Genomic DNA, 16,323 nt, shown 5'->3' on the forward strand with positions numbered 1-16,323 from the left:
GAGAGGGAGAGGGAGAGAGAGACACAGGGAGAGCGAGAGAGGGAGAGCGAGAGAGGGGGAGAGTGAGTGAGAGAGAGAGAGAGAGAGAGAGAGAAGGAGAGAGAGAGAGAGAGAGGGAGAGAGAAGGAGAGAGAGAGCAAAAGAGAGAGAGAGACAGACACAGGGCTCATGAGGTTATCATAGAATCAGTTGGTAGACTATTATCACTTGGTCTGGACTGGGTTGAAGCTAGAGCTCTGGACATGTTTCACAGGAAGAAAGAGAACACTTCAGGTAAGTCATGGTGGAAAAGCTACAGGGTTCACTGGTGAATCACTCCCCTGTTGCTGTTAAAGACAACAGCCAGCTAGGTGGAGAGGGGTGGTGAGATTCATTTTGAGGCCATTGGCCCTGTTGATGGCTCCCAGGAGAGGAGAGGAGAGGTGAGGAGAGGAGAGGAGAGGAGAGAAGAGGAGAGGAGAGGAGAGGACAAGAGAGGAGAAGAGAGGAGAAGAGAGGAGAAGAGAAGACAAGAGAGGAGAAGAGAGGAGAGAAGAGAGGAGAAGAGAGGGAATCAGAGCAGAGGAGAAGAGAGGAAAAGACAAGAGAGGAGAAGAGAGGACGAAAGAAGAGAAGAGAGGAGAAGAGAGGAGGAGAGAAGAGAGGAGAGGAGAAGAGAAGAGAAGAGAAGAGAAGAGAAGAGAGGAGAGGAGAGAAGAGGAGAGGAGAGGAAAGGAAAGGAGAAGAGAAGAGAGGAAAGGAGAGGAGAAGAGAGGAGGAGAGAAGAGAGGAAAGGAGAGGAGAAGAGAGGAGGAGAGAAGAGAGGAAAGGAGAGGAGAAGAGAGGAGGAGAGAAGAGAGGAGAGGAGAAGAGAGGAGATAACAGTGAGACTCACTTTGAGGCCCTTGGCCCTGTTGATAGCCCTCAGGGGCCGAAGCACTCTGAGAACACGAAGGATCTTCACCACGTTGATGGCACTGGACCTGAACAGACACAGATTAAGACCAGGTTATCGAGAGAGGTCAACTACTAAACCATATATCAACTACAAACAGAGAGGTCAACTACTAAACCATACATCAACTACAGACAGAGAGGTCAACTAGTAAACCATACATCAACTACAGACAGAGAGGTCAACAACTAAATCATACATCAACTACAAACAGAGAGGTCAACTACTAAACCATATATCAACTACAGCCAGAGAGGTCAACTACAAACAGAGAGGTCAACTAGTAAACCATACATCAACTACAGACAGAGAGGTCAACTAGTAAACCATACATCAACTACAGACAGAGAGGTCAACTAGTAAACCATACATTCACTACAGACAGAGAGGTCAACTAGTAAACCATACATCAACTACAGACAGAGAGGTCAACTAGTAAACCATACATCAACTACAGACAGAGAGGTCAACTACTAAACCATACATCCACTACAGACAGAGAGGTCAACTACAGCCAGAGAGGTCAACTACTAAACCATATATCAACTACAGCCAGAGAGGTCAACTACAAACAGAGAGGTCAACTAGTAAACCATACATCAACTACAGACAGAGAGGTCAACTAGTAAACCATACATAAACTACAGACAGAGAGGTCAACTAGTAAACCATACATTCACTACAGACAGAGAGGTCAACTAGTAAACCATACATCAACTACAAACAGAGAGGTCAACTACTAAACCATACATCAACTACAGACAGAGAGGTCAACTACTAAACCATATATCAACTACAAACAGAGAGGTCAACTACTAAACCATATATCAACTACAAACAGAGAGGTCAACTACTAAACCATACATCAACTACAGACAGAGAGGTCAACTACTAAACCATACATCAACTACAGACAGAGAGGTCAACTACTAAACCATACATCAACTACAGACAGAGAGGTCAACTACTAAACCATATATCAACTACAAACAGAGAGGTCAACTACTAAACCATATATCAACTACAAACAGAGAGGTCAACTACTAAACCATACATCAACTACAGACAGAGAGGTCAACTACAAACAGAGAGGTCAACTACTAAACCATATATCAACTACAGCCAGAGAGGTCAACTACAAACAGAGAGGTCAACTAGTAAACCATACATCAACTACAGACAGAGAGGTCAACTAGTAAACCATACATTCACTACAGACAGAGAGGTCAACTAGTAAACCATACATCAACTACAGACAGAGAGGTCAACTACTAAACCATATATCAACTACAAACAGAGAGGTCAACTACTAAACCATATATCAACTACAAACAGAGAGGTCAACTACTAAACCATACATCAACTACAGACAGAGAGGTCAACTACAAACAGAGAGGTCAACTAGTAAACCATACATCAACTACAGACAGAGAGGTCAACTAGTAAACCATACATCAACTACAGACAGAGAGGTCAACAACTAAATCATACATCAACTACAGACAGAGAGGTCAACTACTAAACCATATATCAACTACAGACAGAGAGGTCAACTAGTAAACCATACATCAACTACAAACAGAGAGGTCAACAACTAAATCATACATCAACTACAAACAGAGAAGTCAACTACTAAACCATATATCAACTACAGCCAGAGAGGTCAACTACAAACAGAGAGGTCAACTAGTAAAACATACATCAACTACAGACAGAGAGGTCAACTAGTAAACCATACATCAACTACAGACAGAGAGGTCAACTAGTAAACCATACATTCACTACAGACAGAGAGGTCAACTAGTAAACCATACATCAACTACAGACAGAGAGGTCAACTAGTAAACCATACATCAACTACAGACAGAGAGGTCAACAACTAAATCATACATCAACTACAGACAGAGAGGTCAACTACAGCCAGAGAGGTCAACTAGTAAACCATACATCAACTACAGACAGAGAGGTCAACAACTAAACCATACATCAACTACAGACAGAGAGGTCAACAACTAAATCATACATCAACTACAGACAGAGAGGTCAACTAGTAAACCATACATCAACTACAGACAGAGAGGTCAACTAGTAAACCATACATCAACTACAGACAGAGAGGTCAACTAGTAAACCATACATTCACTACAGACAGAGAGGTCAACTAGTAAACCATACATCAACTACAGACAGAGAGGTCAACTACTAAACCATACATCAACTACAGACAGAGAGGTCAACTACTAAACCATATATCAACTACAAACAGAGAGGTCAACTACTAAACCATACATCAACTACAAACAGAGAGGTCAACAACTAAATCATACATCAACTACAAACAGAGAGGTCAACTACTAAACCATATATCAACTACAGACAGAGAGGTCAACTACAAACAGAGGTCAACTACTAAACCATATATCAACTACAGACAGAGAGGTCAACTACAGACAGAGGTCAACTACTAAACCATATATCAACTACAGACAGAGAGGTCAACTACTAAACCATATATCAACTACAAACAGAGAGGTCAACTACAGACAGAGGTCAACTACTAAACCATATATCAACTACAGACAGAGAGGTCAACTAGTAAACCATACATCAACTACAAACAGAGAGGTCAACTACAAACAGAGAGGTCAACTACAAACAGAGAGGTCAACTACAAACAGAGAGGTCAACTACAAACAGAGAGGTCAACTATAGACAGAGGTCAACTACTAAACCATATATCCACTACAGACAGAGAGGTCAACTACAGACAGAGAGGTCAACTACAGACAGAGAGGTCAACTACAGACAGAGAAGTCAACTCCAGACAGAAACAATATGTCTGTGTTCAATAGAACATGTTCTTGACATTTTTGTTGGAGTTTTGTAACCATCCCAGTAAAAAGAGCAACGCTAGATGAATGTCAATGAGAATTCCTAGGTGTGTTTGAACCCCTGAAACTCTGGTAACGGTATAGTGAAGACCAACTCACTGTATTCCAGAGGAGATGAGCGACACGCTGACCACCACCAGATCCAGAATGTTGAAGTAGTTCCGACAGAACGAACCCTTATGGATGAACGCCCCGTACGCTGTCATCTACGAGGTCATGAACCAGGAAGAGAAACCCCACAGGAAGCGTAAGACAAAAGATTGTGATGGATGACGACGAAGTGAATGTCTGCTCACGGGTTTGTTGTTCAACGTGTCATGTTTTTCCAAACGCTTAAAACACTTCCAACACTTCACCAGCTCTTCCAGAGCACAGTGTCCATTATGTGGTGTAGAGATGACTTAGAGAAGGAATGGAAGGTTACCTTCAGAATGATCTCTATGGTGAAGAGCCCAGTGAAGACGTGGTCTGCATAGCCTAATATCTGAGAAACAGTGATCACAATGCAGGTCAACACAATACATCACACGGTCGTGCATCTCACAGAGGCTTCCATAAGCATCACAATATAGGTCACAAATGGCACACTATTCCCTACACAGTGCACTACTTTTGACCTGGGAGTGGTTGAAAATAGTGCACTACATAGGGAATAGGGTGCCATTTGGGATGAATACCTGTATAATAACATAGAAGCTATAATAATATAGAGAGAATGTAATTAAGTGGGAAAAGTAGTCACAATGCAGCGTCTGGTTCAGTGCCAGACGTTCAGATTCATTAATCCACTTCATGTTATCGAGCGGAGGGAAAGGATGGCTGAAGTCTATTGAACCAGAGATCTAATGGTGTAGTCACACACACACACACAGGCACGCGCACGTGCACATGCACATGCACACGCACACACAGACAAACAGACACACACACACACACACACACACACACACACACACACACACACACACACACACACACACACACACACACACACACACACACACACCTCTAAAGGCTGTTTGTGTGTGTAAGTGTTTGTGTGTGAGAGAGAGAGAATAGAGACAGAAAGAGAGAGAGTATGGAAGTTAGTGAGTATGTTTTTGCATGTACAGTGTCTGTGTGTGTGTGTGTGTGTGCGTGTGTGTGTGTGCGTGTGTGTGTGTGTGTACATGTGTCCGTGCCTCTGTGTGTGCCTGTGTGTGTGTGTGTGTGTGCCTGTGTCCGTGCCTCTGTGTGTGTGTGCCTGTGCGTGTGTGTGTAAGACATAAACACACACCTGGTTCCTGAAGGAGTCGTTCCGGACAGGGTCCTCTGCGGCCAGAGAGATACTGCTCAGTAGAATGAAGAACAGGATGAGGTTGGTGAAGATGTTGTGGTTCACCATCTTATGGCACAGAACCCTGAACCTGGGGAGAGGGAGGGAGGGAGGGAGGGAGGGAGTGAGGGAGGGAGGGAGTAAGGGAGGGAGGGATGGAGAGGAGGTAGGTAGGGAGGGAGGGAGGGAGGGAGGGAGGGAGGGAGGGAGGGAGGGAGTGAGGGAGGGAGGGAGTGAGGGAGGGAGGGAGTAAGGGAGGGAGGGAGGGAGGGAGGGAGGGAGGGAGGAAGGAAGGAAGGAAGGTAGGGAGGGAGGGAGGGAGGGAGGGAGGGAGGGAGGGAGGGAGGGAGGGAGGGAGGGAGGGAGGGAGGGAGGGAGGGAGGGAGGGAGGGAGGGAGTGAGTGAGGGAGGGAGGGAGTAAGGGAGGGAGGGAGTAAGGGAGGGAGGGATGGAGAGGAGGTAGGTAGGGACGGAGGGAGGGAGGGACAGACAAAAAATAGTGACCCTATAGATAGAGCCCTAACCCTATAGATAGAGCCCTAACCCTATAGATAGAGCCCTAATCCTATAGATAGAGCCCTAATCCTATAGATAGAGCCCTAACCCTATAGATAGAGCCCTAACCCTATAGATAGAGCCCTAACCCTATAGATAGAGCCCTAACCCTATAGATAGAGCCCTAACCCTATAGATAGAGCCCTAACCCTATAGATAGAGCCCTAATCCTATAGATAGAGCCCTAACCCTATAGATAGAGCCCTAACCCTATAGATAGAGCCCTAACCCTATAGATAGAGCCCTAATCCTATAGATAGAGCCCTAATCCTATAGACAGACATTTAACAGACACTCTTATCCAGAGCAACGTACAGAAGCATACATTTTCATACTGGTCTCCTGTGGGAATTGAACCCACAACCCTGGCATGGCAAGTGCCATGCTCTACCAAGTGAGCCACACGGGACATCAGACAGACAACAGACATCTGACAGACATCAGACATCAGACAGACATCAGACAGACAACAGACATCTGACAGACAACAGACATCTGACAGACATCAGACATCAGACAGACAACAGGCATCAGACAGACATCAGACATCAGACAGACAACAGACATCAGACAGACAACAGACATCTGACAGACAACAGACATCAGACAGACAACAGACAGACAACAGACATCTGACAGACATCAGACATCAGACAGACATCAGACATCTGACAGACAACAGACATCAGACAGACAACAGACATCAGGCATCAGACAGACATCAGACAGACATCAGACATCAGACAGACATCAGACAGACATCAGACATCAGACAGACATCAGACATCAGACATCAGACAGACATCAGACAGACATCAGACATCAGACATCAGACAGACATCAGACAGACATCAGACATCAGACAGACATCAGACATCAGACAGACATCAGACATCAGACATCAGACAGGCATCAGACAGACATCAGACATCAGGCATCAGACAGACATCAGACATCAGGCATCAGACAGACATCAGACATCAGACAGACATCAGACAGACAGACATCAGACAGACAGACATCAGACAAACATCAGACAGACATCAGACATCAGACATCAGACAGACATCAGACAGACATCAGACATCAGACAGACATCAGACATCAGACATCAGACAGACATCAGACATCAGACAGACATCAGATATCAGACAGACATCAGACATCTGACAGACATCAGACAGACATCAGACATCAGACAGACATCAGACGTCAGACAGACAACAGACATCAGACATCAGACAGACATCAGACAGACATCAGACATCAGACAGACATCAGACATCAGACAGACAACAGACATCAGACAGACATCAGACATCAGACAGACATCAGACATCAGACAGACAACAGACATCAGACAGACATCAGACATCAGACAGACATCAGATATCAGACAGACATCAGACATCAGACAGACATCAGACAGACATCAGACATCAGACAGACATCAGACATCAGACAGACAAACATCAGACAGATGGGGTGTGTGTTTAGGGACCCCTCTCATAGACTCCACCTGCTTCTCTCAGTATATTTGTGGGTGAGCTGTCTCTTACTTGTTGGTGTTGCTGAAGATGAAGAAAGCCCGGGCCTCAGGCATGGGAATAGCCTTCTCCTTCAGCTGAATGTCAGACAGGGGCCGAGGCCGGGGGCCCACCGGCATCTCAGGGTCCTCATCCTCTCCTACAAGGGCCACGCAGGAGAGAAAGAGGGAGGACAGGGGAAGAGGAGGGAGAGAAAGTGTTAGAGATGAGGGACTTGGTCAGTTAAGTTGAGAAATAGTTGAATGAGCTGTGTATAAATTCACCTGGAATAGTTATTTCAGTGTGTTAGTGTAGTTACCCCATACTATAACAATTACCCACAATTCATCAGTAAAAAAGTTAAAAGACATATGAATTATTACTTTTTCATTTATCTACAAACCTGGACATCTGGATTGGTAAGGCAACAGTACATACAAAACATCAACACACCCCCTCACACAGCATTCTAACATCAACACACCCCCTCACACAACATTCTACAATCAATACACCCACACACAACATTCTAACATCAACACACCCCCTCACACAACATTCTAACATCAACACCCCATACACCCCCTCACAAAACATTCTAACATCAATACACCCCCTCACACAACATTCTAACATCAATACACCCCCTCACACAACATTCTAACATCAACACCCCCTCACAAAACATTCTAACATCAATACACCCCCCTCACACAACATTCTAACATCAACACACCCCCTCACACAACATTCTAGAATCAATACACCCACACACAACATTATAACATCAATACACCCTCACACAACATTCTAACATCAACACACCCCCTCACACAACAGTATAATATCAAAACACCCCCTCACACAACATTCTAACATCAAAACACCCCCTCACACAACATTCTAACATCAATACACCCTCACACACCATTCTAACATCAATAGACCCCCTCACACAACATTCTAACATCAACACCCCCTCACACAACATTCTAACATCAATAGACCCCCTCACACAACATTCTAACATCAACACACCCCCTCACACAACATTCTAACATCAATAGACCCCCTCACACAACATTCTAACATCAATATACCCTCTCACACAACATCCTAACATCACAACACCCCCTCACAAAACATTCTAACATCAACACACGCCCTCACACAACATTCTAGAATCAATACACCCACACACAACATTCTAATATCAATACACCCCCTCACAAAACATTCTAACATCAACACACCCCCTCACACAACATTCTAGAATCAATACACCCACACACAACATTCTAATATCAATACACCCCCTCACAAAACATTCTAACATCAACACACCCCCTCACACAACATTCTAACATCAACACACCCCCTCACACAACATTCTAGAATCAATACACCCACACACAACATTCTAACATCAACACACCCCCTCACACAACATTCTAGAATCAATACACCCCCTCACACAACATTCTAGAATCAATACACCCCCTCACACAACATTCTAACATCAACACACCCCCTCACACAACATTCTAGAATCAATACACCCCCTCACACAACATTCTAGAATCAATACACCCACACACAACATTCTAACATCAACACACCCCCTCACACAACATTCTAACATCAACACACCCCCTCACACAACATTCTAACATCAACACACCCCCTCACACAACATTCTAGAATCAATACACCCCCTCACACAACATTCTAACATCAACACACCCCCTCACACAACATTCTAGAATCAATACACCCCCTCACACAACATTCTAACATCAACACACCCCCTCACACAACATTCTAGAATCAATACACACCCTCACACAACATTCTAGAATCAATACACCCCCTCACACAACATTCTAACATCAACACACCCCCTCACACAACATTCTAGAATCAATACACCCCCTCACACAACATTCTAACATCAACAGGGGCAAAGCACAGCAGACAAAAGAGAGAGCGAGAACCAGAACAAACTTAATGTTGTGAATGTCCTGATTTGAGTGTGGAAGTCTCTTAATGGTTTGGTGTGATTTGGTTCTCTGCTCCTGCTTGTTGTCCGGTGTGGTTCAGCCCTTAGAAAGGTCCGGCTTACTTTTTATCACCGGTACAGTGGTACCTGGAAAATCATTAGCTGGATACGGGTTCTTCTCTTCATTCACATCTACTTGGTACTCATCAATGTTGATCTGTCAAAACACAGTAACACAGCGCCACATCAGACTCAATACGGACAGAACTAGAGACACTACTTTTAAAAGGAAACACCATGCCACCTGTTGAGAGTAGACATGTTTTCACAGGTGAAGAATTAGACTGATACTAACTAAACCAAACATATTTTATGCTGTTGAATCTGTACTGTGATGTATTGACTTGACTAGATAATATTAGATTACAACTTGGAGGACTGGTGTCTCCAGTCAGGAGGACAGGTATATCTAACGAGGACAGGTGTATCTAACGAGGACAGGTGCATCTAACAAAAACAGGTGTATCTAACGAGGACAGGTATATCTAACGAGGACAGGTATATCTAACGAGGACAGGTATATCTAACGAGGACAGGTGTATCTAACGAGGACAGGTGTTTCTAACGAGGACAGGTGTATCTAACAAGGACAGGTGTGACTAACGAGGACAGGTATATCTAACGAGGACAGGTGTATCTAACAAGGACAGGTGTATCTAACGAGGACAGGTATATCTAACGAGGACAGGTGTCTCTAACGAGGACAGGTGTATCTAACGAGGACAGGTGTATCTAAGAAGGACAGGTGTATCTAATGAGGATAGGTATATCTAACGAGGACAGGTGTATCTAACGAGGACAGGTGTATCTAACGAGGACAGGTGTATCTAACGAGGACAGGTGTATCTAACGAGGACAGGTATGTCTAATGAGAATAGGTATATCTAACGAGGACAGGTGTGTCTAATGAGGATAGGTATATCTAACGAGGACAGGTGTGTCTAACGAGGGCAGGTGCATCTAACGAGAACAGGTGTGTCTAATGAGGATAGGTATATCTAACGAGGACAGCTGTATCTAACGAGGACAGATCAATCTAACGAGAACAGGTGTGTCTAACGAGGACAGGTATGTCTAATGAGGACAGGTATGTCTAATGAGGACAGGTGCATCTAACGAGAACAGGTGTGTCTAACGAGGACAGGTGTGTCTAATGCGGACAGGTGTGTCTAACGAGGACAGGTGTGTCTAACGAGGACAGGTGTGTCTAATGAGGACAGGTGTATCTAACGAGGATAGGTGCATCTAATGAGGACAGGTGCATCTAACGAGGACAGCTAAGTCTAATGAGGACAGGTGTGTCTAACGTGTATCTAACGAGGACAGGTGTATCTAACGAGGACAGGTGTGTCTAATGAGGACAGGTGTGTCTAACGAGGACAGGTGTGTCTGACGAGGACAGGTGTGTCTGAGACATACCTTGGTGGCATTGGTTGTCTCTCCGTCTGAGGTGATGGACTTGAGCTCAATCTTCTCCTCCTTCTTCTCTTCTACCTCGATCATCGGGGGCTTTTCGTTGACATGACGCTTCTCCGGACTGGCCGTTCTGTGTCAGAATGGAGCCAAACCACTCAGGCATACACACTTGAATGGATGTGGATGCACGTACACACACACACACACACACACACGCGCGCACGCACGCACGCACGCACGCACACACACACACACACACACACACACACACACACACACACACACACACACACACACACACACACACACACACACACACATCATGCAAATTACCTGGCCAGCTTCTTCCTCTCCTTCTCCTCCTCCTCCTCCTTCTGTGCTGACGTCAGACTCTCAGCATCAGCCAGGTTGTCCACGGCGATGGCCAAGAAGACATTCAAGAGGATATCTGGTCAGGGAGGTGGAGTCAAGGAAGTGGAGTACGGCTTCAGAGTGCAAACAACGAAGTGTCAATTGTCAGCTGACCTCTCACAATGTAGAACAACACACCTGGGTGACATGACTGAGTGATGAGTTGAGTGGACAACAAACAATCAACCCTGATACTTGAGTAGCCTGGAATCCAAACTGAATATCACTCTGTTTCAACCGATATGGTTTGGATTCCAGGCTACTCCTAGTCATTGAGGAAACATCTGAGATACCTTACCGATGGTATGACAATGAACTGGGTTGACAGGCGAACATTCATCCTGCTAATGGTTCTGGATTAAAAGCATCATGTCCTTTGTCAGGGTGAAAGGCCCTACACACATCTGACCTGTTCTTTACAAGGATACAGTTTCCACAGATGAACAGGATGATGAAGTAGATACAGACTAGCATCCCTGGGAAGGACGCCCCTCCGTAGGCCATGATGCCGTCATACATCACCGAGTTCCAGTCCTCACCTGTCAGGATCTGAGAACACAGGAACAACAGATGAAGGAGCAAAACTACAACATCAACAACTATTCACCATAGACAACAACTATTCACCATAGACAACAACTCTTCACCATAGACAACAACTCTTCACCATAGACAACAGCTATTCACCATAGACAACAACTCTTCACCATAGACAACAACTCTTCACCATAGACAACAACTCTTCACCATAGACAACAACTCTTCACCATAGACAACAACTCTTCACCATAGACAATAACTATTCACCATAGACAACAACTCTTCACCATAGACAACAACTCTTCACCATAGACAATAACTATTCACCATAGACAACAACTCTTCACCATAGACAATAACTATTCACCATAGACAACTCTTCACCATAGACAATAACTTTTCACCATAGACAATAACTCTTCACCATAGACAATACCTCTTCACCATAGACAACAACTCTTCACCATAGACAATAACTATTCACCATAGACAACAACTCTTCACCATAGACAACAACTCTTCACCATAGACAACAACTCTTCACCATAGACAACAACTCTTCACCATAGACAACAACTCTTCACCATAGACAACAACTCTTCACCATAGACAACAACTCTTCACCATAGACAACACCTCTTCACCATAGACAACAACTCTTCACCATAGACAACAACTCTTCACCATAGACAACAACTCTTCACCATAGACAACAACTCTTCACCATAGACAACAACTATTCACCATAGACAACAACTTTTCACCATAGACAACAACTATTCACCATAGACAACAACTATTCACCATAGACAACAACTCTTCACCATAGACAACAAGAAAGTTACAGATACTCAAATGACTGAGTAGACTAGACTACAGTATAATAGAGTACAATACAGTAGAGTACAGTAGAATATAGTACAGTAGAGTACAGTAGAATATAGTACAGTAGAGTACAGTAGAATATAGTACAGTAGAGTACAGTAGAGTACAGTAGAATATAGTACAGTAGAGTACAGTAGAGTACAGTAGAGTACAGTAGAATATAGTACAGTAGACTATAGTACAGTAGACTACAGTAGAATATAGTACAGTATAGTACAGTAGAGTACAGTAGAATATAGTACAGTAGACTACAGTAGAATATAGTACAGTAGAGTACAGTAGACTACAGTAGAATATAGTACAGTATAGTACAGTAGAGTACAGTAGAGTACAGTAGAATATAGTACAGTAGAATATAGTACAGTAGAGTACAGTAGAATATAGTACAGTAGAATACAGTAGAATATAGTACAGTAGACTACAGTAGAATATAGTACAGTAGAATATAGTACAGTAGACTACAGTAGAATATAGTACAGTAGAATATAGTACAGTATAGTACAGTAGAGTACAGTAGAGTACAGTAGAGTACAGTAGAATATACTACAGTAGAATATAGTACAGTAGAGTACAGTAGAATATAGTACAGTAGAATATAGTACAGTAGAATATAGTACAGTAGTATATAGTACAGTAGACTATAGTACAGTAGACTACAGTAGAATATAGTACAGTAGAGTACAGTAGAGTACAGTAGAATATAGTACAGTAGAATATAGTACAGTAGTATATAGTACAGTAGACTACAGTAGAATATAGTACAGTAGAGTACAGTAGACTACAGTAGAATATAGTACAGTAGAATATAGTACAGTAGAGTACAGTAGACTACAGTAGAATATAGTGCAGTAGACTACAGTAGAATATAGTACAGTAGAATATAGTACAGTAGAGTACAGTAGAATACAGTACAGTAGAGTAGAATATAGTACAGTAGAATATAGTACAGTAGAGTACAGTAGACTATAGTACAGTAGAGTACAGTAGAATATAGTACAGTAGAATATAGTACAGTAGAGTACAGTAGAATATAGTACAGTAGAATATAGTACAGTATAGTACAGTAGAATATAGTACAGTAGAGTACAGTAGAATATAGTACAGTAGAGTACAGTAGAATATAGTACAGTAGAATATAGTACAGTATAGTACAGTAGAATATAGTACAGTAGAGTACAGTAGAATATAGTACAGTAGACTACAGTAGAATAGAGTACAGTAGAATATAGTACAGTAGAATATAGTACAGTAGACTACAGTAGAATATAGTACAGTAGAATATAGTACAGTAGAATATAGTACAGTAGACTACAGTAGAATATAGTACAGTAGAATATAGTACAGTAGACTACAGTAGAATATAGTACAGTAGACTATAGTACAGTAGAATATAGTACAGTAGAGTACAGTAGAATACAGTAGAGTACAGTAGAGTACAGTAGAGTATAGTAGAATATAGTACAGTAGAGTACAGTAGACTAGACTAGACTAGACAGTAATCATTCTCCCTTCTCTCCTTACCTGAAAGTATAATAGACTAGACTAGACTATAATAGAGTACAGTAGACTAGACTAGACTGTAATCATTCTCCCTTCTCTCTCTACCTGAAAGTATAATAGACTAGTATAGACTGTAATCATTCTCCCTTCTCTCTCTACCTGAAAGTATAATAGACTAGACTAGACTGTAATCATTCTCCCTTCTCTCTCTACCTGAAAGTATAATAGACTAGTATAGACTGTAATCATTCTCCCTTCTCTCCTTACCTGAAAGTATAATAGACTAGACTAGACTGTAATCATTCTCCCTTCTCTCCTTACCTGAAAGTATAATAGACTAGACTAGACTGTAATCATTCTCCCTTCTCTCTCTACCTGAAAGTATAATAGACTAGACTAGACTGTAATCATTCTCCCTTCTCTCTCTACCTGAAAGACGGTGAGCAGCGACTGGGGGAAGTTGTCGAAGGTTGACCGGCGAGTCTCGTCGAAGTTGAACTTGCCTCCGAAGAGCTGCATGCCGAGCAGGCTGAAGATGATGATGAAGAGGAAGAGTAGCAGTAACAGGGAGGCGATGGAGCGAACAGAGTTAAGCAGCGATGCCACCAGGTTACTCAGAGAGTTCCAATACCTGAGAAAAAGAGAGAATGGAGGGAGAGAGAGAGAGAGAGAGGGGAAGAGAGAGGGAGGGAGAGAGAGAGAGAGGAAGAGAGAATGGAGGGAGAGAGAGAGAGAGGAGAGAGAGGAAGGGAGAGAGAGAGAGAGAGGGAGGAGAGAGGAAGAGAGAGGGAGGGAGAGAGAGAGAGAGGAAGAGAGAGGGAGGGAGAGAGAGAGAGAGAGAGAGAGAGAGAGAGAGAGGAAGAGAGAGGAAGGGAGAGAGAGAGAGAGAGAGAGAGAGAGACAGAGAGAGGAGAGAGAGGAAGGGAGAGAGAGAGGGGAAGGGAGAGAGAGAGAGAGGAGAGAGGAGAGGAGAGAGACAGACAGATGAGTGAGAGAGAGAGAGAGAGGAGAGAGAGAGAGAGAGGAGAGAGAGGAAGGGAGAGAGAGAGAGAGAGAGGAGAGAGAGAAAGGAGAGATAAGGAGGGAGAGAGAGAGAGATAGGGAGAGAGAGATGAGAGAGAGGAAGGAAGAGAGAGAGAGAGAGGAGAGAGAGAGAGAGGAGAGAGAGTGAGGGAGAGAGAGAGAGAGGAGAGAGAGGGAGGGAGAGAGAGAGGAGAGGGAGAGGGAGGGAGAGAGATAGAGAGAGAGAGGAGAGAGAGGGAGGGAGAGAGGGAGAGATAGAGAGAGAGAGGGAGGGAGAGAGGGAGAGAGAGGGAGAGATGGAGGGAGAGAGAGGGAGAGAGAGAGGGAGATAGAGAGGGGGAGAGGGAGAAGGAGATAGAGAGAGGGAGAGAGAGAGATAGAGACAGAGTTGGAGTCAGCATCCAAACTACAATACCCAAGACACCACAGGGCAATGACCACACTGGCACTCAACCCACAGAGCTGTCACAGTTACTACCGTTGACTACAGTTCCCAGGAGGCAGCAGGTGAGAGAAAGGGCTATAGCACTGGATTGTGGTCCTGTCTGTAGACCGTTTTGTCCTGTGCCATGTTATTAAAGGGCCAGTGCTATTATTTCCCCTGTGACAAAATAGTCTGCAGTAGCTTCACTCGTACCTGGCGTCACTGAGTGTCTAGTGACAGAGCACTTCCTGTGAGACCTGAGGCAGCACTGAACCAAGGCATCAGCTAACTTCCATTCCGCTTCAACGAGTGAACATGACCACGTAAAAACATGTGTACTAGTGTTGGTGTAGTACTGGTGTAGTACTGGTGTAGTACTGGTGTAGTACCGGTGTAGTACTGGTGTAGTACTGGTGTAGTACTGGTGTAGTACTGGTCTAGTACTGGTGTAGTACTGGTGTAGTACTGGTGTAGTACTGGTCTAGTACTGGTGTAGTACTGGTGTAGTACTGTATTAGACTGAGTGTTGGTCTAGTACTGGTGTAGTACTGTATTAGACTGAGTGTTGGTGTAGTACTGTATTAGACTGAGTGTTGGTGTAGTACTGGTGTAGTACTGGTGTAGTACTGTATTAGACTGAGTGTTGGTCTAGTACTGGTGTAGTACTGTATTAGACTGAGTGTTGGTGTAGTGTTGGTGTAGTACTGGTGTAGTACTGTATTAGACTGAGTGTTGGTGTAGTACTGTATTAGACTGAGTGTTGGTGTAGTATTGGTCTAGTACTGTATTATACTGAGTGTTGGTGTAGTACTGCATTAGACTGAGTGTTGGTGTAGTGTTGGTC

The 16,323-nt window shown here is 43.7% G+C and overlaps 1 protein-coding gene across 1 annotated transcript in view; it reads right to left on the reverse strand.

Annotated features, from left to right (window-relative positions):
* LOC139393293 (calcium channel, voltage-dependent, L type, alpha 1C subunit) overlaps window positions 1-16,323 on the reverse strand; it is a 511,196-nt gene that overhangs the window by 40,323 nt on the left and 454,550 nt on the right. Inside the window, exons 15-24 of the mRNA XM_071141816.1 lie at window positions 14,462-14,663; window positions 11,536-11,656; window positions 11,030-11,144; window positions 10,700-10,826; window positions 9,344-9,437; window positions 7,255-7,381; window positions 5,102-5,231; window positions 4,250-4,309; window positions 3,925-4,031; window positions 875-962 (exon numbers count right to left, since the gene is read on the reverse strand). Coding sequence (XP_070997917.1) covers window positions 875-962; window positions 3,925-4,031; window positions 4,250-4,309; window positions 5,102-5,231; window positions 7,255-7,381; window positions 9,344-9,437; window positions 10,700-10,826; window positions 11,030-11,144; window positions 11,536-11,656; window positions 14,462-14,663 — 1,171 coding nt within the window. The remainder of the gene's footprint in view (window positions 1-874; window positions 963-3,924; window positions 4,032-4,249; window positions 4,310-5,101; window positions 5,232-7,254; window positions 7,382-9,343; window positions 9,438-10,699; window positions 10,827-11,029; window positions 11,145-11,535; window positions 11,657-14,461; window positions 14,664-16,323) is intronic.

Source organism: Oncorhynchus clarkii, chromosome 33, assembly GCF_045791955.1.
Source record: "Oncorhynchus clarkii lewisi isolate Uvic-CL-2024 chromosome 33, UVic_Ocla_1.0, whole genome shotgun sequence".
Taxonomy (NCBI): domain Eukaryota; kingdom Metazoa; phylum Chordata; class Actinopteri; order Salmoniformes; family Salmonidae; genus Oncorhynchus; species Oncorhynchus clarkii.